Source organism: Equus przewalskii, chromosome 7, assembly GCF_037783145.1.
Source record: "Equus przewalskii isolate Varuska chromosome 7, EquPr2, whole genome shotgun sequence".
Taxonomy (NCBI): Eukaryota; Metazoa; Chordata; class Mammalia; order Perissodactyla; family Equidae; genus Equus; species Equus przewalskii.
The window spans coordinates 58,672,622-58,700,251 of NC_091837.1; the positions used below are offsets into that span (position 1 = coordinate 58,672,622).

The 27,630-nt window shown below is 40.7% G+C and overlaps 1 protein-coding gene across 2 annotated transcripts in view; it reads right to left on the reverse strand.

Annotated features, from left to right (window-relative positions):
* TPGS2 (tubulin polyglutamylase complex subunit 2) overlaps window positions 1-27,630 on the reverse strand; it is a 57,534-nt gene that overhangs the window by 20,923 nt on the left and 8,981 nt on the right. For both annotated transcript variants that reach the window (XM_070630011.1, XM_070630012.1), the window contains exon 2: window positions 27,475-27,554. In XM_070630011.1, the coding sequence (XP_070486112.1) occupies window positions 27,475-27,554 (80 nt within the window). The remainder of the gene's footprint in view (window positions 1-27,474; window positions 27,555-27,630) is intronic.

Below are 27,630 nucleotides of genomic sequence, written 5' to 3' on the forward strand. Positions count from 1 at the left end.
ACCTTTAGTAACTGATCCCAGAGCAGCTGCAGTTTCATGTCACAGGTGACTAGGTAGCCATCTGGGGATCAAAGGTTCTTCATCCCCTGCCCTTTTTTCTTTTCTCTTTAAAAACCACATCTCCAGGAGTGAGGGCGTTCTAGCAAATCCCACTTCACTGCAAAGGATTCCTGCTTCCAATTGCCCAACATGGGATGGGGGGAGGTTGCCCAAACCTCCAACAAGCAATTCTTGGAACACCAGCTGGGCATCCCAGAATTCAACTCAATTCTGACACTAGCCAGAGATAGCATCAGATTCCACAGGTTAAGAGTTCAGTCCTACAAGACTGTCCCCCCTCCCAACTTCAGATGCCAGTTACCTGTGCATCTGACCAACTGACTACAAACTGGAGGTTCCAAGGACTCCCTCCTTCGGTTCAATTAATTTGCTACAATGGCTCACAAAACTCAGGAAAACCTGTTTACTCACTAGATTACCAATTTATTACAAAGAATTTTAAAGGATACAAATCAATAGCCAGAAGAAGAGATACATAGGTTAAGGTCCCAAACAAAGGAGCTTCTGTCCTCATAGAGCGTGGGGCTCGGCACAGTGGCACATGGAAGTATTCTGGTTCCCCAACATGAAAGGTCTCTGAAAAAAGGGACTGAAAAGCTGTTCTTTTGAGTTTTTATGGAGGCTTCATTACATAGTCATTATAGACTAAGTAATTGGTTATTAGTAACTGATTCAACCTCAAACCACCCTCCCAGCCCCCACCCCAGAAATCAGAGGGTGGGAGTGAAAGTTCCAATCCTCTGATCACATGGGTGGCTCTCCTGGAAACTAGCCCCCTCCCTTGGGTGGGGTCCAAAAGTCACCTTCATTAAGGTAATAAAAGACATCTATATCACTCTCAAAACTTAGGAAATTCCAAGGGTTTTGGGAGCTGTTAGCCAGAAACAGTGACCTAAGACCAAATATATCTGAGAAATATATTTTCATCATTTGAATGAAAAAATATATGTATTTCTTATAAATCAAAATATCACACTACTGAACAACTAGTGAGTCAAAGGAGAAATCAAAAGAGAAATCAAAAAAATACCTTGAGACAAAAGAAAGTAGAAATACGATACGCCAAAATTATGGGATATAGCAAAAGCAGTTCTAAGAGGGAAGTTCAGAGCAATAAATTTCTACATTAAGAAACAAGAAAGAGCTCAAATAAACAACCTAACCTTACACCTTAAGAAGTAGAAAAAGAAGATTAAACTAAACCCAAAGTTAGTAGAAGGAAGGAAATAAATATCAAAGTGGAGATAAATGAAATAGAGAACTAAAAGACAACAGAAAACATCAACGAAACTAAAAGCTGGTTCTCTGAAGAGATAAAATTGACAAACTTTTAGCTAGACTCACCAAGAAAAAGAGAGAGAGGATTCAAAATTAGAAATGAAAGAAGAGACATTACAACTGATACCACAGGCATGAAAAGGATCATACGAGACTACTATGAACAATCATACATCAACAAAGTGGACAACCTAGAAGAAATGGCTAAGTTCCTAGAAACATACAACCTACCAAGACTGAATCATGAAGAAACAGAAAATCTGAACAGACCAAATACTAATATGGAAATTGAATCAGTAATTAGAAACCTCCCAAGAAACAAAAGTCCAGGACCAGATGCTTCACTGGTGACTTCTACCAAACATTTAAAGAAGATAAAATATCAACGCTTCTCAAAATCTTCCAAAATATAGAAGAGGTGGGAACACTTCCAAACTCATTTTACAAGGCCAGCATTACCCCAATACCAAAACTAGACAAGGACACTATAAGAAAAGAAAATTACATGCCAATATCTCTGATGTACATATAAAAAAAACTCTCCATAAAATATTAGCAAACCAAATTCAACAATACATCAAAAGGATCATATACTATGATCAAGCAGGATTTATTCTAGAGGTGCAAGAAGGGTTCAACATCTGATAATCAATGTCATACACCACATTAACAAAATGAAGGATAAAAATCAAATGGTCATTTCAACATATGTAGAAAAAGCATTTGACAAAATTCAACATTCATTCATAATAAAAACTCTCAACAAAGTACGTATAGAGGGAATATATGTGAACATAGTAAAGGCCATATACGACAAGCCTACAGCTAACATCATAGTCAATGGTAAAAAGCTGAAAGCTTTTCCTCTAAGATCAGGAACAAGACAAGGATATCCAGTCTCACCACTTCTATTGAACATAGTACTACAAAGTCCTAGCCACAGCAATTAGGCAAGAAAAAGAAATAAAAGGCATTCAAGTTGAAAAGAAGTAAAAACTGTCTCTATTTGCAGATGACATGATATTATGCTTAAAAAACTTGAAAGACTCCACCAAAAAACTGCTAAAACTAATAAATGAATTCAGTAAAGTTTCAGGATACAAAAGGAATATGCAAAAATCAGACACATTTCTATACACTAATAACAAACTATCAGAAAGAGAAATTAAGAAAACAATCCCATTTACTGCATCACAAAGAATAAAATACCTAGGAATAAATTTAGCTAAGGAGGTAAAAGACTTGCACATTGAAAACTATAAGACACAGATGAAAGAAATTCAAGACAGACGTAAATGAAAACATATTCTGTGCTCGTAGACTGGTAGAATTAATGTTGTTAAAATGTCCATACTACCCAAAGCAATCTACAGATTCAATGCATAGAACAAATAATTCTAAAATCTGTATGGAACTGCAAAAGACCCCAAACAGCCAAAGTAATCTAGAGGTGGAAAAAAAAAAACCAAAGCTAGAGGAATCACATTTCCTGATTTCAAACTGTATTACAAAGTTATAGTAATCAAAACAGTATGGTATTGGCATAAAAACAGACACACAGATCAACAGAACAGAATAGAGAAACCTGAAATAAAGCCATGCATATATGGTCAATTAATTTAGGACCAAGAAGCCTAGAACATACAATGTGGAGAGGACAGTCTCTTCAATAAAAGGTGTTAGGAAAATTGGACAGCCACATGCAAAAGAATGAAACTGGACCACCTGCTCACCCCATATACAAAGATCAACTCAAAATGGATTGAAGATTTGAACATAAGCCCTGAAACCATAAAATTTCTAGAAGAAAACATAGGAGGTAAGCTCCTTGACATTAATCTTGGTCAGGACTTTTTGGATTTGACTCCAAAAGCAAAGGCAACAAAAGCAAAAATAAACAAGTGAGACTAAATCAAACTAAAAAGCTTCTGTACAGCAAGAAAAACCATCAACAAAATGAAAAGGCAATATACAGAATAGGAGAATAATATATGCACAAATCATATCTGATAAGGGGCTAATATCCAAAATGTATAAGGAACTCATAGAACTTAGGAAAAAAACAATCTGAATAAAAAATGGGCAGAGGGAGCTGAAAAGACATTTTTCCAAAGAAGACATACAGATGGGCAATAGATACAGGAAAAGATGCTCAATATTACTAATCATCAGGGAAATGCAAATCAAAGTTACAATTATATATCACCTCACAGCTGTTAGAATGGCTATTATCAAAAAGACAAGAAGTATCAAATGTAGGCAAGGATGTGGAGAAAAGGGAACTCTTGCGCACTGTTGGTGTGAAAGCAAATTGGTGCAGGCACTATGGAAAACAGTATGCAAGTTCCTCAAAAAATTAAAAATAGAACTACTGTATGATCCAGCAATTCCACTTCTAGGTATTTATCTGAAGGAAATGAAATCACTCTCAAAAAGGTATCTGTACCCTTATGTTCACTGCAGCATTATTTAAAATAGTCAAGACATGGAAACCACCTAAGTGTCCATCAAAGGATGAATGGATAATGAAAATTTGGTGTATATATATGCAATGGAATATTATTCAGCCTTTAAAAAGAAGGAAATCCTGCCATTTGTGGCAACATGTATGGACCTTGAGGGCATTATGATAAGTTAAATAAGTCAGACAGAGAAAGACAACTATTGTACGGTATCACCAACATGCGGAATCTAAAAAAAACCAAACTCATGGACACAGAGAACAGATTGGTGGTTACCAGAGGTGAGGGGTGGGAGAATGGGTGAAGATGGTCAAAAGGTACAAACTTTCAGTTAGAAGATAAGTTCTGGGGATGTAATTTACAGCAGGGCGGCTATAGTTAACAATGCTGTACTGTATATTTGAAAGTTGCTAAGATGCTAAATCTTAAAAGTTCTCATCAGAAGAAAAAAATTGTGTAAAACTGTGTGATGATGGATGTTAACTATACTTACTGTGGTAATCATTTTACAATATACACATATATCAAATTATTATGTTGTACACCTAAAACTAAGACAACGTTATATGTCAATTATATCTCAATAAAAAAACTTTAGCGTGACATCAGCATCATGGCAGAGTGAGTTATTCCCTTTGTCTCTCCTCTCTAACTTACAACCAATCGGACATCCACTGACCAACAAAGGACTCCCTACACAGCACAACAGGGCGCCTAAGAGATCCATACATTTACATATCTAAAGGTGGATGGACTTGACCTCTGGGAGGCAGCAGAACTAGGGGAGCAGTCCCTTCTGCCTCCCTCAGCAGTGGTGGTGATCTAAGGTACAGATCCTCACAGCGGCACACACCTATGTGAACAGACTTGAGGGGCAGACATGGTGTGGCTTAGACCCTGTCCACCCCCCAGCAGATTTGGCACATGTGCCTGCAAACAGAGGCTACAGGGGCAGAAAGGCAGGTGTGGCTTAGCTCCTGCCCTTACCCAGCAGATCCAGCATGTGCACCTGCGAACAGAGACTACAAGGGCAGAAAAGGCAGGCGTGGCTTGGCCTCTGCCCACTCCCCCAGCACTGGAGGGTGGTGTACATGCCCTGAGATCAGGACACAAAGTGGAGGTGATGACCCATCCTCCTCCCCTGGAAGTGGCCCAGGCTTTCCAACAGTGGGAACGGTATACAAAACACAGATTTTCCTGGCTAGGGCAGAGCACCCTGACCTGAGTTTTCAAAACACACCAGCTCACATCAAAGACCAGAGACTGTACAAGCGAGCAGCAACAACAATTTCTCCCTGCTTAGCTCCTGAACCCCCATAGTGGTAGCAGTTGGAAGCTGCAACCAGAGGCATCAGGGACCACAGCAGAACTCGTGACACAGCCCCCAGTGGTGACACTCCTGACACTGGCTCTACCAGCAGCAGGGGCTGCATACAAGTCCCTGGGCCCCTGGCAGCAACAGTGACACCTGTGAACTCAGCATCCCTGGCAAGGCTGCAGCTAGCACCCCCAGGCAGGCTGGGAGTAGCAGCATCCAAGCCCATGGAGAGCCAGTGGGGAAACATGAGACCCAGGCAACCCTGAAAGCAGCAGAAGGGAGTGTAGCCTGGTGACCCTGATGGTGACACCTGAGACTGCAGCAACATCATAAGCAGCAAGGCAACAGCCACCTCAGAGGCACAAACAGCACAAGGAGGGCACTGAGGATGCCTCTAGCACAGGCAGTGGAGGATGGATAGTGTAGGCTCTCAAATAGAACCAGAAGCAGTTCACAACTAAAGTAACCAAAGCCTTACTCAAATAAGAAAGGTGGTTACTACCACAAATGAAGCAGGAGAAGATCAACTCATCAAGTATTATGAAGAATTATGGTAACACAGTAGAACAGGAAGAAAATAACTCTCCAGAAACCAAACTTGAAGTCACAGAAGATTACAAGCTAACTGACAGAGAATTTAAAATAGCTGTCATGAAGAAACTCAACAAGCTACAAGAAAACTCAGAAAGACAGTTGAATGAGCTCAGAAATAAAATTAATGAACAGAAGTATTTCAGCAAAAAGATTGAAACTCTTAAAAAAACAAGGCAGACAGAAATTCTGGAGATGAAGAACACAATTAATGAGATGAAAAATAAAGCAGAAAGCATTAAAAATGGAGCAGATGATATGGAAGAGAGAAGTAACGAGCTGAAAGATAGAAATCTAGAAGTGATTCAAGTGGAAGAGGAGAGAGAACTAAGATTTTAAAATGTGAAGAAATTCTACAAGAAATATCCGAATCAATAAGGAAAAGTAACATAAAGATAACAGGTAGCCTAGAAAGAAAAGAGAGTCATTCAGAGAAAGGAGCAGAGAACTTATTCAAAGAAATAATAGGTGAGAAGTTCCCAAACCAGGGGAAGAACTGGATATATAAGTACATGAGGCTAATAGAATTCCTAACTATCTCAAAGCAAAAAGACCTTCTCCAAAGTATATAATGTTAAAACTGTCAAAGTCAATGACAAAAATGGGCCAGCCTGGTGGCACAGCAGTTAAGTTCGCACATTCCACTTTAGGGGCCCAGGGTTCGCCAGTTTGGATCCCAGGTGCGGACCTACACATTGCTTGTCAAGCCATGCTGTGGTAGGCATCCCACGTATAAAGTAGAGGAAGATGGGCATGGACGTTAGCTCAGAGTTAGTCTTCCTCAGTAAAAAGAGGAGGGTTGGTGGCAGATGTTAGCTCAGGGCTAATCTGCCTCAAAAAAAAAAAAAGTGAATGACAGAGAAAGACTATTCAGGGCAACTAGAGAGAAGGAAAAAAACCTACAAAGGAACCTCCCTCATGCTTTCAGTGGATTTCTCAGCAGAAATCCCACAGGCTAGGAGAGAGTGGAATGATATATTCAAAATACTGAAAGACAAAAACTATTGGCCAAGAATAATCTATCCAACAAAATTATCCTTCAGATGTGAAGGAGAAATAAAAGCTGATAAACAAAAGCTGAGGGAGTTCATAGCCACTAGACCTTCCCTACAAGAAATGTTCTAAGGAGCCCTCCTTCCTGAAATAAAAAGGCAAAGGTTTACAAAGATTTGAGCAAGGTGATAAACAGACAAAATCAAAATCAGAGGTTAGCAAACATGTAATTATAACATAAAAGATAAGGGGAAAGAAAGCATCAAAAATAACTATAGCCACTTCACTTGGGTCACAACTCACAAGACAAAAAACAACAATTTATGACATAAATAAACATAGAAGGAGAAGAGTAAAAGGATAGAACCTGCATAGGCTAATGGAGATAGGAGGCTATCAGAAAAAGGATGATCTCATCTATGAGGTCTTTTATACAAACCTCATGGCAACCACAAAACAAAAAATCAGAGCAGAGTGACAAATCATAAATAAAGAGAAAACTGACAAAAAGATCAGAGAAAACCACTATACTAAAATGGCAGGCAGAAATACAGGGAAAAAGAAACAATGGAATATCAGACAACCAGAAAATGAAAGATAAGACGGCAGTATTAAGCCTTCATACAGCAACAATCACTCTAAATGTAAATGGATTAAATTCACTAATCAAAAGACATACAGCAGCTGGAAGGATTAAAAAACAAGAGGAGGGTTGGTGGCAGATGTTAGCTCAGGGCTAATCTGCCTCAAAAAAAAAAAACAACAGTGAATGACAGAGAAAGACTATTCAGGGCAACTAGAGAGAAGGAAAAAAACCTACAATGCAACAATATGCCTCCTCCAGGAGACACATCTCAGCTCTGAAAACAAACATAGGTTCAGAGTGAAGGGATGGAAGATGATACTTCAAGCAAATGACAACTAAAAGAAAATGGGAGTAGTTATACTTGTATCACACAAAACAGACTTCAAGACAAAAATGATAACAGGAAACAAAAATGGCCATGTATAAGGATAAAAGGGACATTGCACTGAGAAGACATAACATTTATTAATATTTATGTACCTAACACAGGAGCATCAAAGTATATAAAGCAATTATTAACAGACCTAAAGGGTGAAATTGATAGCAACAAAACAATAATAGGAGACTAACACTGCACTTTCGTCAATGGATACAGCACCCACACAGAAAGTCAACAAGGAAACTGTGGCCTTAAATGAAAGATGAGAACTGATGGACTTAAAAGATATATGTAGAACATTCCATCCAAAGCAGTAGAATGCACATTCTTCTCAAGTGCACACGGAACATGCTCAAAGATAGACCATATGTTGAGAGACAAGGCAAGCCTCAAAAAATTTAAGAAGATTGAAATCATATCAAGCATCTTTTCTGAACACAATGCTATGAAACCACAAATCAACTACAAGAAAAAAGCTGGAAAAGTCACAAATATGTGGAGACTAAACAACATGCTCCTGAACAAGAACTGGATCAATGAAGAAATCAAAGGAGAAATAAAAAAATACCTGGAGACAAATGAAAATGAAAACCCAATATAGCAAAATCGATGGGATGCAGCAAAAATGGTACTAAGGAGGAAGTTTATAGCAATAGAGGCCTACCACAAGAAACAAGAAATGTCTCAATCTAACACTGTACCTGAAAGAATTAGAAAAAGAAGAACAAACAAAGCCAAAAGTCAGGAGGAGGAAGGAAATAATAAAAATGAGAGCAGAAATAAATGAAATAGAGACAAAAAAAAAAAAAAACAGAAAGGATCAATGAAACTAAGAGCTGGTTCTTCCAAAAGATGAACAAAACTGACAAACCCTTAGCCAGACTAAGAAAAAAAGAGAGAAGGCTCAAATAAATAAAATCAGAAATGAAAGAGAAGCTATTACAACAGACACTCCAGAAAAACAAAAGATTATAAGAGAATGCTATGGAAAGGTATATACCAACAAATTGGATAACCTAGAAGAAATGGATAAATTCTTAGAATCATACAATCTCCTGAGACTGAACCAAGAAGAAAGAGAATATGAACAGAACAATCACAAGTAAAGAGATTGAAACAGTTTTCAAAAACCTCCCAAGAAACAAAAGTCCAGGACCAGATGGCGTCTCTGGTGAATTCTACCAAACATTCAATGAAGATTTAATACCTATGCTTCTCAAACTCTTCCAAAAAATTGAAGAGGATGAGATGCTTCCTAACTCATTTTACGAAGACAACATTACTCTGACACCAAAACCAGAGATAGGCAATACAAAAAAAGAAAATTACAAGTCAATATCATCATGAATACAGATGCAAAAATCCTCAACAAAACATTAGCAAACTGAATACAACAGTACATGAAAAGGATCACACACCACAATCAAGTGGGATTTATTCCAGGGCTGCAGGCATGGTTCGACATCCACAAACCAATCAGTGTGATACACCACACCAACAAAATGAAGAATAAAAATCACATGATCATCTCAATAGCATCTGACAAGATCCAACATCCATTTATGATAAAAAATTCTCAATAAAACAGATATGGAAGGAAAGTAGCTCAACATAATAAAGCCCATATATGATAAACCCACAGCCAACATCATACTCAATAGTGAAAAACTGAAAGCTAGTCCTCTGTGAACAGGAACAAAACAAGGATATCCATTCTCACCACTCTTATTCAGCATAGTACCGGAAGTCTTAGTCAGAGCAATTAGGCAAGAAAAAGAAATAAAAGGCACCCAGACTGGAAAGGAAGAAGTAAAACTGTCATTATATTTGTGGATGATATGATTCTCTCTATAGAAAACCCTAAAGTATCCACCAAAAAGCTATTAGAAATAATTAATGAATACAGCAAAGTTGCAGGGTACAAAATCATACAAAAATTAGTTGCATTTCTATACACTAATAGTAACCAGCAGAAAGAGAAATCAAGAATAGAATCCCATTTACAATCACAACAAAAAGAATAAAATACCTAAGAATAAATTTAACCAAGGACGTGAAAGACCTATACTCTGAAAACCGCAAAACATTAATGAAAGAAACTGAAGAAGACATAATAAAATGGAAAGATATTCCATGTTCATGGATTGGAAAAATAAACTTAGTTAAAATGTCCATATTACCTACAGCAATCTACAGATTCAGCGCAATCCCAATCAGAATCCCAATGACATTTTTCTCAGAAATACACCAAAGAATCCTAAAATTTACACGGAACAACAAAACACCCCGAAGAGCCAAAGCAATCCTGAGAAAAAAGAACAAAGTTGGAGGTATTACACTTTCTGCATTCAAAGTAGACTACAAAACTGTAGTAATCAAAACAGCATGGTACTGGCACAAAAACAAACACAAACATCAATGGAACAGAACTGAGAGCCCAGAAACAAAACTTCACATCTACAACAGCTAATCTTTGACAAAAGAGCCAACAACATACAATGGAGAAAGGAAAGTCTCCTTAATAAATAGTGTTGAGAAAACCAGGCAGTCACATGCAAAAGAACCAAAGGAGACTCTTATCTTATACCATACACAAAAATTAACTCAAAATGGATTAAAGACTTGAATGTAAGACCTGAAACCATAAATCTCCTGGAAGAAAACATAGGTAGTAGGCTCTCTGACATCAGTCTTAGCAGTATCTTTTTGAATACCATGTCTCCTCAGGCAAGGGAAACAAATGAAAAAATAAATAGGACTACATCAGACTAAAAAGCTTCTTCAAGGCAAAGGAAACCATCAAAAAAAAAAAAAAAAACAAAAATACAACCCACCAACTGGGAAAAAATATTTGCAAATCATGTATCTCACAAGGGGTTAATTTCGAAAATATATAAAGATCTCTATAATTCAACAGTCAAAAAATGAAGAACCTGATTAAAAAATGGGCAGAGGATATGAAAAGACATTTTTCCAAAGAGGATAAACAGGTGGCCAACAGGCACATGAAAAGATGTTCAACATCACTAATTAATAGGGAAGTGCAAATCAAAACTACAATGAGATCTCACCTCACACCCATCAGAATGGCTATAATTAACAAGTCAAGAAATAAGTGTTGGAGAGGATGTGGAGAAGAGGGAACCCTCATACACCACTGGTGGGAATGCAAACTGGTGCAGTCACTATGGAAAACAGTATGGAGATTTCTCAAAAAACTAAGAATAGAAATACCAAATGATCCAGCTATTCCACTTCTGAGCATTTATCCAATGAACATGAAAGCAACAAATCAAAGAGATTTACGCATCCCTATGTTCACCGAAGCATTATCCACAATAGCCAAGATGTGGAAACAACTCAAGAGCCTATCAACAGATAAATGGATAAAGAAGATGTGGTGTGTGTATATATATATATTTGTGTGTGTGTACATATATATACATATGTATACATATATTGGAATACTACTCAGCCATAAAAAAGACAAAATCGTGCCGTTTGTGACAGCAGAGATGGACCTTGAGTTTATTACGCTAAGTGAAATAAGTCAGACAGAGAATGACAAATACCATATGATTTCACTCATATGTGGAAGATAAACACACACACACATAGATAAGGAGAACAGATTGGTGGTTTCCAGAAGGGAAGAGGCTGGGGACAGGGCAAAGGGAGTAAAGGGGCATATATGTATGGTGATGGATAAAAACTAGACCATCAGTGGCAAAAACGATGCAGTCCAGAGAGAATATGAAATATAATAATGTACACCTGAAATCTACACAATGTTATAAGCCAATATGACCTCAATAAAAACAAAATTATAAAGTGAAAAAGAAAATTTTAAACTCATAAAAAGTCTGGTCTGCAGAGTAGAGTTACATTTCATCTCTTTTTCACCTCACCAGATAAGGCAGACTAGGTGTCTGCTAGGCTGTGATAATTCCTCAGTGGAGAGCTAGCTGGAGAAAGGGCTCAAGGGAACAAGCGAAGAAGGAGACTTAAAGGAAAATGATGTGAGACAAGGTCCTCGGCCAAGTTTTGATGATGTTGGAGCAAAGCAATCACTGCATAAATTTCACATCCATGCTCATAAATTATTTTCTGAAACAAATTATTGGATTAATGAGAACATCTTAAAAATGAAGAGTACAGGATGACGTCACCAAGATGGTGGAGCGAGTAGTCTTCTTTGTCTCTCCCCCTTCGAATCTACAACCAATTGGACATTCATTGGTTAAGAAACGATATCCATATAGCATCTCAGGACACCTGAGAGACCCGTGCTGCTATACATGGGAAGGCGGACATACTTCCCCCCAGGAGGAGGTGGAGATAGGTGAAAACTCTCCGACCCCAGACCCCTGGACAGCCTAGTACCTGCAAGTGGCTTTCTTCCAGCAGACACGCCCATAGCATCACCATCCACCAAGGGCAGGCATGTGCGCGCACCAGCGGAGCGACGGTGGAAACAGGTGACTATAGCCCTACCTAAGCCCCATGTGATTACCCTAAGCCCAGGGGGAAACTCCATGGTCTTGCACCAGCGGCAGGGAAAGCCTCTACTCGGCCTTAGTGGAGAGGCCCAACCAGCATTCAGAAGGCTGGGAGGTTCCGGGAGAGGAGGATCCGGAGCAGGGCAGCAGCCTGCCAGCTGCCTCTGACTCACGGACTCCAGCTGTGCCCCAGACGGGGCAAGGGACACCCAGAGATCCCGTGGGAGTGGCCAGGTCCGGGTGGAGCTCCAGCGGCCTTGGTGCGCGGCCCAGGGGGAAAATCCATGGTCCTGCACTAGTGTTAGGGAAAGCCTCTACTCGGCCTTAGCGGAGAGGCTGCACCCAGCACTCAGAATGCTGGGAAGCTCCGGGAGAGGAGGATACCAGGCAGGGCAGCAGCCTGCCAGCCACCTCTGACTCACAGACTCTGGCTGTGTCCCAGAGGGGGCAAGGGACACCCAGTGATCCCGTGGGAGTGGCCAGGGGTTGGGTGGAGCTCCATGGCCCAGGGGGAAAATCCATGGTCCCACAGCAGCCACAGTGAAAGCCTCTGTGCAGCACTAGTGGAGTGGCACTGACCAACAATCACAAGGCTGGAAGGCCCTGGGGCAAAAGTAGCACAACTGGGTGAGTTAACCACAGACTGCAGTAGATACCCATAGCTCTGATGTGGCCTATAGTGGACAAGTGAGATCTTGTGGGCCCTGACAGTGACAGAGTTGTGAATAGAGGTGATCCTGCCCCCGGCCACGGGGAAAGACCATAACACCGCTGCAGACCCTAAGGAGGGAGCACATCTAGTTGGTCTGCAACAGTAGGCAGCAGCAGCCTGAGGCCCCCTTGCGATTGTCCCCACAGCTGATGAGGTACCCCACAGGACCACTGTGACTATGAGGAGGGGCCCAGGTCCAGTCAGCAATAGCTGACAGGGTTCCTGGTTGGTGCAGTCTAAACAGCTGCTCCCCCTGCCACACCAGTAGAAACAAGTGGAAGCAGTAACTAAAGTCTATCTCTATGCGGAGGCACAAATCCACGCCATCAAGCAGTATGAAAAAATATATTAAATCTCCAGAACAGAAGGAATATGACAAGTATCCAGAAAACAATCCCAAAGACAATGAAATCTATAACCTAAATGACAATGAATTCAAAACAGCCATTATTAAAAAACTCAATGAGTTAAAAGAGAATACAGATGGACAACTCAACGAGTTCAGGAGCTGTGTCGCAAAAGTGTTTGATATTATAAAGAAGAAGGAATGAGAAATACGGGAAATGAATAACACGATCAAGGAGATTAAGAAAAATCTCGACTCTATGAACAGTAGGGTCAATAATATGAAGGACAGAATTAGCAATTTGGAGGATAGGAATATAGAAATGCTGCAGACAGAGGAGGAGAGAGACCTAAGACTAAAAAGAAATGAAGAAACTCTCCGGGAATTATCTGACTAAATTAGGAGATGCAACATAAGGATTATAGGTATCCCAGAGGAAGAAGAGGAGGAGAAGGGGGCAGAAAGCCTGTTCAAAGAAACAATGGCTGAGAACTTTCCAAAGCTGAGGAGAGAGATGGAACTCCACATGACAGAAGTCAATAGAGCTCCAAATTTTATCAATGTAAGAAGACCAACCCCAAGGCATATAGTAGTGAAGCTAGCAAAAGTCAATAACAAAGAGAAAATACTAAGGGCAGCCAGGCAGAAGAAGAAAACCTACAAAGGAATCCCCATAAGGCCGTCAGCAGATAGCTTAGAGGGTAGAAGAGAGTGGAATGATATATTCAAAATTCTGAAGGACAAAAACTTGCAGCCAAGGATACTCTACCCAGTGAAAATATCCTTCAAACACAATGGAGAAATAAAAACTTTCCCAGACAAACAAAAGTCAAGGGAGTTCATTGCCACAAGACACCCTCTTCAAGAAATGCTCAGGAAGACCCTCATACCTGAAAAATCAAAAAAAGGAAAGGGGTTACAAAACCCAGAGCAAAGGAGATAAGTAGAAGGACAATAACAGAAAGTAGCGGCTCTCCATCAGAACAGGTTAGCAAAAGTTAAATAAAACATTACAGATAAAAGGAAGGGAAACACCAAGAATAAATATAATCCTGTCATTTTAACCACAAACTCACAACACAAGAAGGCAGAGAAAAAAAAAATCTGACAATAACAACCTTGAAGGGGAAGAGAAAAGGGACGGAACATTTTAATTTAAGGAAATAAGAGGCTATGAGAAAATGGACTATCTCATCTGTGAGATGTTTTATACAAACCACCTGGTAACTACTAAACAAATAACAAGAATAAAGACACAAATTACAAATAAGAAAGGCAATATAGAAATTTACCTATCTGAATTGGTAGTCCAAAAATCATGGGATGAGAAACAAAGGAAATGCAAGAGAATGGGAAAACAAGTGATCAAATGGCAGCGGTAGGTCCCCACATTTCAATAATCACTCTAAATGTAAATGGATTGAACTCTCCAATCAAAAGATGCACAGTGGCAGGATGGATCAAAGAACAAGACCCAACAATATGCTGCCTCCAGGAAACACACCTCAGCCCCAAAGACAAACACAGACTCAGAGTGAAGAGATGGAAGACAATACTCCAAGCAAATAATGAACAAAAGAAAGCAGCTGTCGCCATACTTATATCAGACAAAGTAGACTTCAAAGCAAAACAGATAAAGAAAAAGAGGGGCAGTATATAATGATAAAAGGGACTCACCACCAAAATGACATAACAGTTATAAATATATATGCACCCAACACAGGAGCACCAAAATTTGTAAAGCAAATCCTAACAAAACTAAAAGGAGACATCAACAACAATACAATAATAGTAGGGGACCTCAACACCCCATTAACACCAATGGATAGATGACCCAGACAGAAAACCAACAAGGAAATTATAGAATTAAATGAAAAATTAGACCAGATGGACTTAATAGATATATATATAGAACACTTCATCCAAAAACAGCAGGTTACACATTCTTCTCAAGTGCGCATGGAACATTCTCAAGGATAGACCAAATCTTGGGAAACAAAGCAAGCATCAATAAATTCAAGAGGGTTGAAATAATATCGAGCATCTTTTCTGATCATAATGCTATGAAACTAGAAATCAACTACAAGAATAAAGCTGGGAAAGGGGCAAAAATGTGGAGACTAAACAACATGCTACTGAACAAACAATGGGTTATTGAAGAAATTAAAGAAGAAATCAAACATTATCTGGAGACAAATGAAAACACACCATACCAACTCACTTGGGACGCAGCAAAAGCAGTCCTAAGAGGGAAATTCACTGCAATACAGGCTCACCTCAAAAAAACAAGAAAAATCTCAGATAAGCAACTTCAAACGACACCTAACAGAATTAGAAAAAGAAGAACAAACAAATCCCAACATCAGCAAAAGGAGGCAGTAACAAAAATTAGAGCAGCGATAAATGATATTGAAATGAAAAAGACAGTAGAAAGGATCAATGAAACAAAGAGTTGGTTCTTTCAAAAAATTAAAAAAATTGACAAACCCTTAGCCAGACTCACTAAAAAAAATCAGAGAAGACTCAAATAAATAAAATTAGAAATGAGAGAGGAGAAATCACAACGGATACCAAAGAAATACAAAGGATCATAAGAGAATACTATGAAAAACTATATGCCAACAAATTGAACAACCTAGAAGAAATGGATAAATTCCTAGACTCTTACATCCTCCCCAAACTGAATCAGGAAGAAATAGAGAATCTGAATAGACCAATCACAAGTAAAGAAATAGAAACAGTAATCAAAACCCTCCCCAAAAATAAAAGTCCAGGACCAGACGGCTTCTCTGGAGAATTCTACCACACATTCAAAGAAGATTTAATACCTATTCTTCTCAAACTATTCCAGAAAACTGAGGAAGATGGAGCATTCCCTAACATATTCTATGAAGCCAACATCAACCCCATCCCGAAACCACACAAGGACAACACAAAGAAGGAAAACTACAGGCCAATATCACTGATGAACATAGATGCAAAAATCCTCAACAAAATTTTGGCAAACCAAATACAGCAATACATCAAAAAGATTATATACCATGATCAAGTGGGATTTATACCAGGGACACAGGGATGGTTCAACATCTGCAAGTCAATCAACGTGATACCCTACATTAACAAAATGAGAAACAAAAACCACATGATCATCTCAAGAGATGCAGAGAAAGCCTTTGACAAGATCCAACATCCATTTATGATAAAAACCCTCAATAAAATGGGTATAGAAGGAAAGTACCTCAACATAATAAAGGCCATATATGACAAACCCACAGGCAACATCATACTCAACGGACAAAATCTGAAAGTCATCCCTCTGAGAACAGGAACAAGACAAGGGTGCCCACTTTCACCACTCTTATTCAACATAGTACTGGAGGTGTTGGCCAAAGCAATTCAGCAGGAAAAAGAAATAAAAGGAATCCAAATGGACAACAAAGAAGTAAAAGTCTCGCTCCTTGCAGACGACATGATCTTATATATAGAAAACCCCAAAAATTCCATAGGAAAACTATTAGAAATAATAAACAGCTACAGCAAAGTTGCAGGGTATAAAATCAACATACATAAATCAGTAGCATTTCTATACGCTAACAATGAACTAACAGAAAAAGAACTCAAGAACTCAATCCCATTCACGATCACAACAAAAAGAATAAAATACCTTGGGATAAATTTAACCAAGGAAGTGAAAGATCTATACAACGAAAACTACAAGACTTTCCTGAAAGAAATGGATGACGACATAAAAAGACGGAAAGACATTCCATGCACATGGATTGGAAGAATAAACATAGTTAAAATGTCCATACTACCTAGAGCAATCTACAGATTCAGTGCTATCCCAATCAGAATCCCAATGACATTCTTTACAGAAATTGAACAAAGAATCCTAACATTCATATGGGGCAACAAGAGAACCCGAATTGCTAAAGTAATCCTGAGAAAAAAGAACAAAGCTGGAGGAATCACAATCCCTGACTTCAAAGCATACTACAAAGCTACAGTAATCAAAACAGCATGGTACTGGTACAAAAACAGGTGCACAGATCAATGGAACAGAATTGAAAGCTCAGAAATAAAACCACACAGCTATGGACAGCTAATCTTTGACAAAGGAGCTGAGGGCCTACAATGGAGAAAAGAAAGTCTCTTCAACAAATGGTGCTGGGAAAACTGGACAGCCACATATAAAAGAATGAAAATTGACCATTCTTTCTCACTATTCACAAAAATAAACTCAAAATGGCTCAAAGACCTAACGATTAGGCCTGAAACAATAAGTCTTCTAGAAGTGAACATAGGCAGTACACTCTTTGACATCAGTTTCAAAAGAATCTTTTCGGACACCATAACTCCTCAGATGAGGGAAACAACAAACAAATGGGACTTCATCAGACTAAAGAGCTTCTTCAGGCAAGGGAAAACAGGATTGAAACAAAAAAACAACCCACTAATTGGGAAAAAATATTTACAAGTTATTTATCCGACAAAGGGTTAATCTCCATAATACATAAAGAACTCACACAGCTCAACAATAAAAAATCAAACAACCCGATCAAAAAATGCGCAGGGGGGGGCTGGCCCCGTGGCCGAGTGGTTAAGTTCACGCGCTCCGCTGCAGGCGGCCCAGTGTTTCGTTGGTTCGAATCCTGGGCGCGGACATGGCACTGCTCATCAGACCACGCTGAGGCAGCGTCCCACATGCCACAACTAGAAGAACCCACAACGAAGAATACACAACTATGTACTGGGGGGCTTTGGGGAGAAAAAGGAAAAAATAAAATCTTTAAAAAAAAAAAAAAAATGCGCAGGGGATGAACAGACATTTCTCCAAAGAAGATATATGCATGGCCAATGGACACACGAAAAGGTGCTCATCATCACTAATCATCAGGGAAATGCAAATCAAAACTACACTAAGATATCACCTTACACCTGTTAGAATGGCAAAAATATCCAAAACCAAAAGTGACAAATGTTGGAGAGCTGTGGAGAAAAAGGAACCCTCATACACTGTTGGTGGGAATGCAAACTGGTGCAGTCACTATGGAAAACAGTATGGAGATTTCACAAAAAATTAAAAATAGAAATACCTTATGACCCAGCCATCCCACTACTGGGTATCTATCCAAAGAACCTGAAATTAGCAATTCCAAAAGTCCCATGCACCCCTATGTTCATCGCAGCATTATTTACAATAGCCAAGACATGGAAGCAACCTAAGTGCCCATCAAGTGATGATTGGATAAAGAAGATATGGTATATATACACAATGGAATACTACTCAGCCATAAAAAAGGACAAAATCGTCCCCTTCACAACAACATGGATGGACCTTGAGGGTATTATGTTAAGTGAAGTAAGCCGGATAGAGAAAGACGAACTCTGTATGACTCCACTCATAGGTGGAAGTTAACATATAGACAAAGAGAACTGATTGGTGGTTACCAGGGGAAAGGGGAGGGTGGGGGGAGGGCACAAAGGGTGAAGTGGTGCATCTACAACATGACTAACAATAATGTACAACTGAAATTTCACGAGGTTGTAAACTATCATAATCTTAATAAAAAGAAAAGAAATGAAGAGTATATACTTCTAGAGCATTTAATGCAATGAACCTAATAGTTCTGAAAGTTCTTAGAAAGTACAGTACAACAGGATATAAACAAGTATTTTATATGGACAGAAAATGAGACAAACTGGTGGTGGAAAGAACAGAGGAAGAGCTTCGTATTCTTTCACGAGGTGCTAGGAGCATGCCCTAAATTCTAAGTAACTCACATCTGTGCATATGCCTGACCAATCTTCTCTAGCCAACTCAAACCCCCAAGTGTACAGAAGGATGAGTTCTCCAATTCCTTTCTTGGACCCTTTAGAGTGACTTCTTGACATGGTTATACAGGCAGAGGGGCATTGTTAGCAACTCTGTCTAAATTTTTGGCTTATTGGACCATTTTGAGACGTGCCCCTCAACACTGCTCATATCAAGTTTGCTTTAGGTCACACTGTCAGTCAGTTCTAGGTACTCAATGTGTGGGGAAGTTAAGAATATAGCAGGAGGGGCTGGCCCGAACATAATTTCGGATGTTAAGTTTGCACGTTTCACTTTGGCGGCCTGGGGTTCACTGGTTCGGATCCCAGGTGCGGACATGGCACCGCTTGGCACGCCATGCTGTGGTAGATGTCCCACATATAAAGTAGAGGAAGATGGGCATGGACGTGAGCTCAGGGCCAGTCTTCCAAAGCAAAAAGAGGAAGATTGGCAGCAGTTAGCTCAGCACTAATCTTCCTCAAAAAAAAAAAAAAAGAATGTAGCAGGATGATCTGAGTTTACTTCACAATTCTGCCATTAGCTGAGTGGCCTTGAGTGTCGGTTAAATTCTGTGAATCCAGGTTCAAGAACAATTTCTAAGACTGAGTCTACAAAACACTGGATGCGGGAGGGGCCATGAGTTTGGCAGGAAGAGGTGATTATTATGATTTTAGGGCATAGTATCTTCAAGAACTACAGGTGAGAAGCAAGCTTCAAGCTTGCAGGTGATTTTAAAAGCACCTGTGTGTGATTTAGATTATGAACAGTGTGTTTAGATTACAAAACAGACAATAGCTATCATTTTAATAAAACAGGTTTTTTAAGAAATATGCATTCTGATCCATTTTTGTTTTTTCTCCCTTCACCATCTAGTCCCCAGTCTCACAGATGTGTAACCTAAAGGACTCTGACTCCTTAGGCTAAGGTTTATTTTCCTACTTAGTTATTTGGAGTTCAGGGTTTGCCCTACTGCCTCCCGTATGGCGCGTCCTCTGTGCTTGCAGAGAGGACAAGTGTGCATGCAGAGTGCCTTTCTCCCACCCCAGGACCCTAGCGCAGGAAGCCTACAGTTACCAGTGTTCTGACAAAGTTCTTGCTCCTTCTGTCACCCCAAAAAGCAGCAACCACGCTGAGATTTTGCTCACCAGTGCCATCTAGTGGTGACGACAAGAAAACTACTGTCTATCAGTCTTTCTTTTTTTCCCCCCCAAATAATTTTATTGGGATTATAATGGTTTATAACATTGTATAATTTCGGATGTACATTATTGTTTATCAATTCCTGAATACACTTCATCGTGCTCACCCCCAGTGGTCCAATTTTCATCCATCACCATACATATGTGCCCCTTTATCCCTTCTGCCCACCCCCAAACCCTCTTCCCCTCTGGTAACCACTAATCTGTTCTCTTTATCCACGTGTTTGCTATCTTCCACATTTGAATGAAATCATGCAGTATTTGTCTTTCTCTCTATCAGCCTTTCTTAACCTAAATTCCATGACATCCAGCTGAGAAGGGCTGGTGGCATTGTTAATCTTTAAAGCAGGCTGGAGAATTCCAGCAGTAGTGATTACAACATTTATTGTGGTATTGATTTCACTCAAGAAATAAATTTTGATATTATTTTAAGCCAGTATCTTGAAAAATCATTCAGAATTCATAAGAATAGAAAAAAAGTGAAATCAAATATTTAATATACTGCAAATGCTAATATAAACATACAAAATGCCAAGTAAACAAAAACATTAAGCTCGCACTGTCATTCTCATATAAATCATTGGTGGCTCCAGCTCGGCTGCTTCCTTGCTGCAGCCCTTATGCCTGGTGGCCAGAACTGTGGCTAGTCCTGCAGTGCTTCAGGCCGTTCGTCCTGAGTGGGGCTTTCAGGGTACCACTTTTAGGTGGCTCCTCTGCTCTGGCCAGTGACTCCGCGTTTTAATTTCTCTCCTGCCCAATCTGGAAAGAAACTACTCTTCTGCAGGGAGCAATCTGCTCACCAGATTCATGCTCAGTCTTTACTTTTAGGGGTGTGAAAAAGAAGCAGAAGGAAGAAGACAAGGACTGGCAGGAAGTAAATGGAAGAGGGGGATATCAGAATTAGAGCGAGGACTTGGGGAGAAAGTCAAGAAAGGAGAATAACACTGCTGACCAGTGTCTGAAATAATAGTGTGGCATGAACAAGTACTGTAACCTCTGTATAACCCAATCATAATTCTGTCATATACCTTCCAATTTTTAATATTTTTTTTCTCTTCCCAAGGAGGCTAACTACAACAGCTGCTTTAAGCTACACTGTCCACCACAAGCTATATTACTGATTCATCAAATGAAGTACCTGGGCCATTCTGATGTTTTGGGAGCTATCAGCACGATTCCTAGAAAGTCTTCCTGAGCACTGCCTGAGCCTCAAGGGAAGGGCTAAGGGCTGGCCACTGCCTCCTACTCACCTTCTCTACTTCTGGGGATCCTGTACCCCGCTGTCCCCTCCCTTGCAGAGGCCACTTTACCAAGGAAGGGAGCTGGATAGCAGATGCAGGATCAGGCCAGCAAAAGGGCCAGAGCACGGAAATTAATGTTTCTGTAGGTGCTGGTCCACACTGGGCAGGCTCTCCTTAAGCCCGTTTACAACCACAGCCAGAGGAAGGGTTGCCTGGGACACTTATTAAGGAGGAACACTAAAATCTAACCAGAAACATAAGACAATGAGGACAAGCGCATCTACTGAAACTCTTCTTGGGGAGGATGTCCCATGTAGTGGAAGGAAAACCTGGGTGGGCTGTGGAGAGATGGGGTGAATTCTCAAATATATTCTCAAACTCCCTCCTCTAGAGACGGGAGGGCCTGGTTAACTGGAACCTTTTGTCTTGCTGGGGTGGGTAGGAAAGTTTGGGGCTAGAGCTGAGTTGCTTAAGACTCAGAGCCGCCGAATCCTTCCTCCACACAGCCATGAGTCTCCCTCTAAAAATGCAGGATGAAAAAATATATAAATATTAGGCTCTTTGGGGCCCACATCTTGGTGAAGCTTGTATATGGCAGACACCAGCCAAGAAAACAGTACCCCCAAACTTAACTAGTCATCAGGACATACACCTGGGGGCATTAGTTGGGGAAGCCTTTGCACCTGAAGCCTCCTTGCTTCAGAAACAGCGGCTATGGCAGCCTCACTCTCAGGACTGAAATTAAGGGCTGCTTACGGAAAAGAAGCTGAGTGACCTTGGGAAGTCCTATACTCTTTCTGACCTTTGTATTTCATCTAATTCATTCATTTATCCAACATTTATTAAGTGTCTGTTGTGGAATAAATACTGTGCTGGGCACTAGACACAGAAAATAAGGAATGAGGCAAGGTGCAGAGGAGGCTGTGGCAGACACACGGGTTACTTATTCAACTCCATTTTCTTCTTCCTCCTTGAAAGAAACCTAATTTTATCTGAGGGGGAAACGTGTCCAGTTAAATACTTGTTTTCAGAACCTCCTCTGCAACTAGTGCTGGACTTTAAAATGTAAACCAATCCCTTACCTCTTCTTCTGCCTTGAGGTTGGAGGTGATAAGTGGGACTGTAACAGTCATTTAGCCCCCATAAAGGAAAAGGCCAAAAGAATTATGGAGACAGTGGCTTAACATTGTCTGGGCTGATGAACCAACTGCACTTGTCTACTTCAGGTCTTCTTATGCAAGAAATATTAATTCCCATTTATTTAAGCTATTCTTAGTTTAAAACTATATTTCTGTGAGCCAAACATATTCTTAATTTGTACAGAGACAAACATGTAACAAATAAGTGCTGTGGAGCTGTAGGGGCAGAAACAACTAGGAAGTAACAGTCAGAGAGTTGGGGAAGAATCCGAGAGGCTGATGCTATAGAATCCAAGAGAGCAGAGAGCTAGGTAGAGAAGGGAGTGGTCAACCGTGAGAAACGCAGGAGAGATGTCAAGCGAGATAAGACTGCTTTAGCAATGAAGAGGTCCCTGGTGATTTTTACAGAGTAGTGTCTACTGAATGGTGGCGGAGAAAGAAAGGCTACAGAAGGATGAAGAGTAACTGGGAAGTGCAAGAACGAGAGAGTAATTTAGACCAGGGGTTAGCAAACTAGGGCTCACTGGACAGCTCTGCCCTGCCAGCTGTTTTTGTAAATAATGTTTTATTGGAACCCAGTCATGCCCACGCATTTCAGTACTGTCCACAGCTGCTTTTCGTGCTACAATGACAGAGATGAGTAGATGAGACAGAGACTCTACAGCACACAGAGAGCCTAAAATATTTACTATCTGGTCCTTTAAAGAAAACATTTGCTGACCCCTGATTTAGAGCATTTTTCCACATGCGTGGCTGTGCGGAGGAACAAATGGCCAACTAGCAAGAAGGAGACACAAGGTTGAAGGTTGCTGTCTTTGTTTTTAATTTTAAAGAGATGGGAAATAGCTTCGAGGGGAGATGCCAGGGCAGAGCGAGAGCACAAGGTGAGGGGCTCGCTAGTGACAAGGTGCCCCAGACTGCTCTCTCCCACGAGGGATGCTCACAATAAATTCATAGCATGGACAAGTGAGGGAAGATCTGCAAGAAGGTTCAGAGCCCACTCTCTGAAGACTGTAGAAAAAGTTAGGCTAAAAAGAGAGGGGATGTTCTTTCTGCCAAATCATTTGGTCTCTGGGGGCCATAGTTTCACCATCAGTGAACTGAATTTTTATTTGGGGATTGGAAAGTCTAACCAATCAAGAATTGTACAGCCATGCACAACTATGAAATGTCACTGAAATGCTTAATAATAATAGAACTCTCCTGACACCAGGATGCTGTGAGAATTAAGAGGTAGACGCTTTCATGGTGCCCAAAAGATGAAAAACTCAGTGTAGACATTAGGTCTTACTAACTACCAGCATTACAAAAGGCAGGTAGCAGGCACGGTGAACATGAATCACACAATTGCATGAAACCAGGCAGATTGAAACTGCTTTTAAAGAACAAAAAAGGAATACATTAAAATAGGAAGAGGTTGTTCACTTTTTCCTCTAACCTTAGGAGACTACAGGAAGTATCTGGTCATTTAGGTTTCAGTTTCAACCTTTTCCTCCCGCATTTGCACCAAAGAATCACAAAATATTAGAACTGGATGAGTCCTTCAATAACACTGATTTCAAACCATTTATTTTATAGACGAACATGAGACCCAGAGAAGTTACATCATTTAGCCAAAGGCCTAGAGCTGGCATAAGACTCCTACTCCAAGCTGTTTTCCTCACATTAGTGCCTGCATAGCCTTACCATTAAATCTTATCTCAATGGGCTTCCTGAGGGCTGTATTTGCCCAAAGGGACAGGGCAGAGGCAGTGGGCCTCTTCTTGGAGGGATAACTATTAGCTGGCTATATTTATGCAGCTGTGGACAACAGGCGTACCACGTGGCAGCTGTGTCCCGGCTGGGGTGTCTCCAAGGAGACAGGTCTCCAGGGTCAGTCCCGGAGAGAAGTGGGACTTACCAGCCCCTTGGGACCCTCCTGGTCCTCTGGTACAGGCAATTTCGGGAGCAGGCACAAGTCAGGGGATCCTACCAAGCTTGCCCCTGTGGGAATGTGCTCTTCAGTAACTCCTTGGGTGAGGAAGCAGGGTGGAGGAATTTCAGATCAGCTCAAAACTTCTGCCCTCCATTGCTTAAGTGACAAAAGTAGGTACCAAAACAGCACATGGAGTATCACCTCTGTTTTGAATGAAAAAATGATTCAAAAACCTGTTCTTAAGCTTTTTGGGGTTATGAACCCCTTTCAGAATCCAAAGAAATCTCTCTGCAGAAAAATGTATGTGCTCCATAAATATGACACAAATTTTGAGGAGTCCATGGACCACTTCGCATTCATGGACTCTGAGTGGGTCCCTGGACCACTACCCATTGCCCACTCTACCCACAACTAAAATTATGCTCATAGTGGTTATCTCTAAGTGGTAAAATCCTAGAGTACTTTTCATTTTCTAATTCTTTTACGTATTTCCCAAATTTTCAAGGACCATGTTTTGTTTATCCCAACCAGAAAAAAGTGTTATGTAAAAACTGAGTCTTAAAAGTACACACCCCAAACTCCTTCTATCATCTGCATTCATACGTTAGCTTTCAAGCACCCAACAAGCCTTCAAAAAGCTCAGACATGCCAACTACTCAGGTGAATTTTTACGTTTCTGATCCTAATATTGTTCTTACTTTATGCATATTTTACTGTACTTAGGTCTGAGATATGTCAAGTAAAGGACTCAATGGAAAACTCCAAATCAATGTATCTCATTATTCCAGGCACTATCACAGAAATTCCCCCAAATGGGTATGTCTGAAGAAAACATTCCATTGATTATCTCAGTTAGTTAAAAATCTCTTTCCCCCATGCTTACCCTTGCATTCTTTCAGACCTCTGATGGCTATTTATCCAACTCTTTAACTGTATTCTCCTAAATGTCAGTCTAAGCTAAAGGGGAACCCAATAAAGTTACATTGTCCAGGAGGCAGATTAGATCCCAATAAGATCAGATGCAGACTCTAGTCCTGAAAAGCAGCCATGCAAGGAATGCTCTAAATGAATAAAGTACTGTATACTAAGTTAAATTGAGAGAAATGCGTAAAGTCATCTTAGAGAGTTCTGGGGAATATGCAGTATAAGACACAAGGAGGAAATGTCTCAGAAATTACATCAATAAATAAGTGACAGGACATAGCATTAATGGTGTTCCACTCCAGACAAGGCATCCCTGTCCTCTCACTCTCCCAGGTCTGTGAACTTGGGTTTCCAAGCCAGGAATCTCCTCCTCAGCAGACAGAAAATCAGGGTCTTACTCTTACAAAAGAGCCCTGAGGCAGTTCTCACTAAAGGGCTGACTTAAGCCTGTGAAGGATCAGGAAGGATGTATAAACAATGTCAACAAGGCTGGCTGGCAGAGCCACAGCCACACCAGGAGCAGGCTCTGACTGGATCAGCGAGTAAGTGTTCAACAAATAGACATTGTTCTGGAACTTCCTTTTCTATTATGGGCTGCGAGTAGAAACGGGAGCGGGGGCTGAGTGAGCCCATGAGAAAAACTGGGGTGCTGCTAAGCTGAGGTCCTGAAGAGAAACCTCAACTACTAGTTACTAGACTTCCAGAGAAGCTGCTGCTGGCTCAGCCCAGGGAAGATGAGCCCGCTGGCAGGGACTGAACATGCACACATGCTTGTGGGCTGCTTGGCTGCCGGGTAAGACTGCCACAGTGTTGCCCGCCACTAGGAGGGCAGTGTGGCAGAGCAAAACGGGCATGCGCTTAGAGGCAGGCAGCTCTGAGTTCAAATTCAGACTCTGCCACTTGGTAGCTAAATGGCCCAGGACAAATTCTTTAACATCTCTGAGCCTCAGTTTCTTCACCTGTAACACTTCAACTACCTTGCAGGGTTACTATGATGATTAAATGCAGTAACTTATGTGACACATGCTAGCAAGCATTCACTAAATGGCAGGGTAGTTTCTTGCCCCCTGGTCAAATCCATTTGCTACTCCTTGGCTCCAGTGATTTTTCCCAAGCAGAAATTCAACTTCCCAGTTGCCTGCTTAAATGTTTCAATGGCTCCCCTTTGCTCCCAAGATAAAGAGCAAACTCTTGATGATCTAAGAAGCCCTGCATGTCTCGGTCCTTGTCAACCTCTCCCCCTTGTTCTCCTGTCCTCCAGCCACAGGGACCTTCTTTATGCCCTCGGAAAATGTAATCCTTCTCATTTCAAAACATTCACACAGGTTGGAAGCCTCTTCTTCCAAGATCTCATCTGCCTGGTTAATAGCTTCTCCTAACTTCTTTGGGAAAAACCTTTCTCACCCTCCAGACTAGGTCAGGCCTCCTGACAAGGCTCCCTTTACCTCTCTTTCACAGTCCTCAGCCTGCATTGTAATTATACTCCCAATGATTTACACACTGTCTTAGAAAGATCAAGAGGTAAGGAACTGTGTCCTTTTTTGATTACCACTGAATCCCTAGCACTCAGCACTAAGCACAATACCTGGCCCATTGTAGGAGCTTAAAGCTTTGATTGAATAAACGAATGAAAGTTCAGAGGAAGGTTGGGAAGCCCTAGTTACTAAATTGGTTAGTACTTATCTGCAACACTTAACCACATTCTGCTTGGCATGCTTACTAATATTTAATTTTTCTTTTCCTTGCTGGATTTTTAGCTTTGTTGGTTACAACTTCAAATGTTCCACTGCCTCCATACGATAGGCTCAGAGGAGATGCTCCCTGCTGGGGAAATGGCATGGAATGGAAGGGAGTGTTAAGGGGTCTGAACAGGAACAGAGAGAAGGGTGAACTCTATCTTGAAGGCAGCTGTGGCCTGAGATAAGAACAGGTTTCCTATCCTAACCTTTCCTTCTCAGGGGCAGTTAAGTTGACCTCTCTTTATTGGGAGATGAGGATTCAACAGGGCAATACTTACCTGTTCCCAAGAAGAAATCATGTGACGTTCAGCAGGCGCCTTTTCCAGGATGGTCACCTCCGTCACACCTGGGGATGATTCTGGAAGAGGAAAGAGAGTCTGTAGAGTCACACATTTCTAGACTAGAGGCTGACTAACTGTTGATGACTGCTCTAG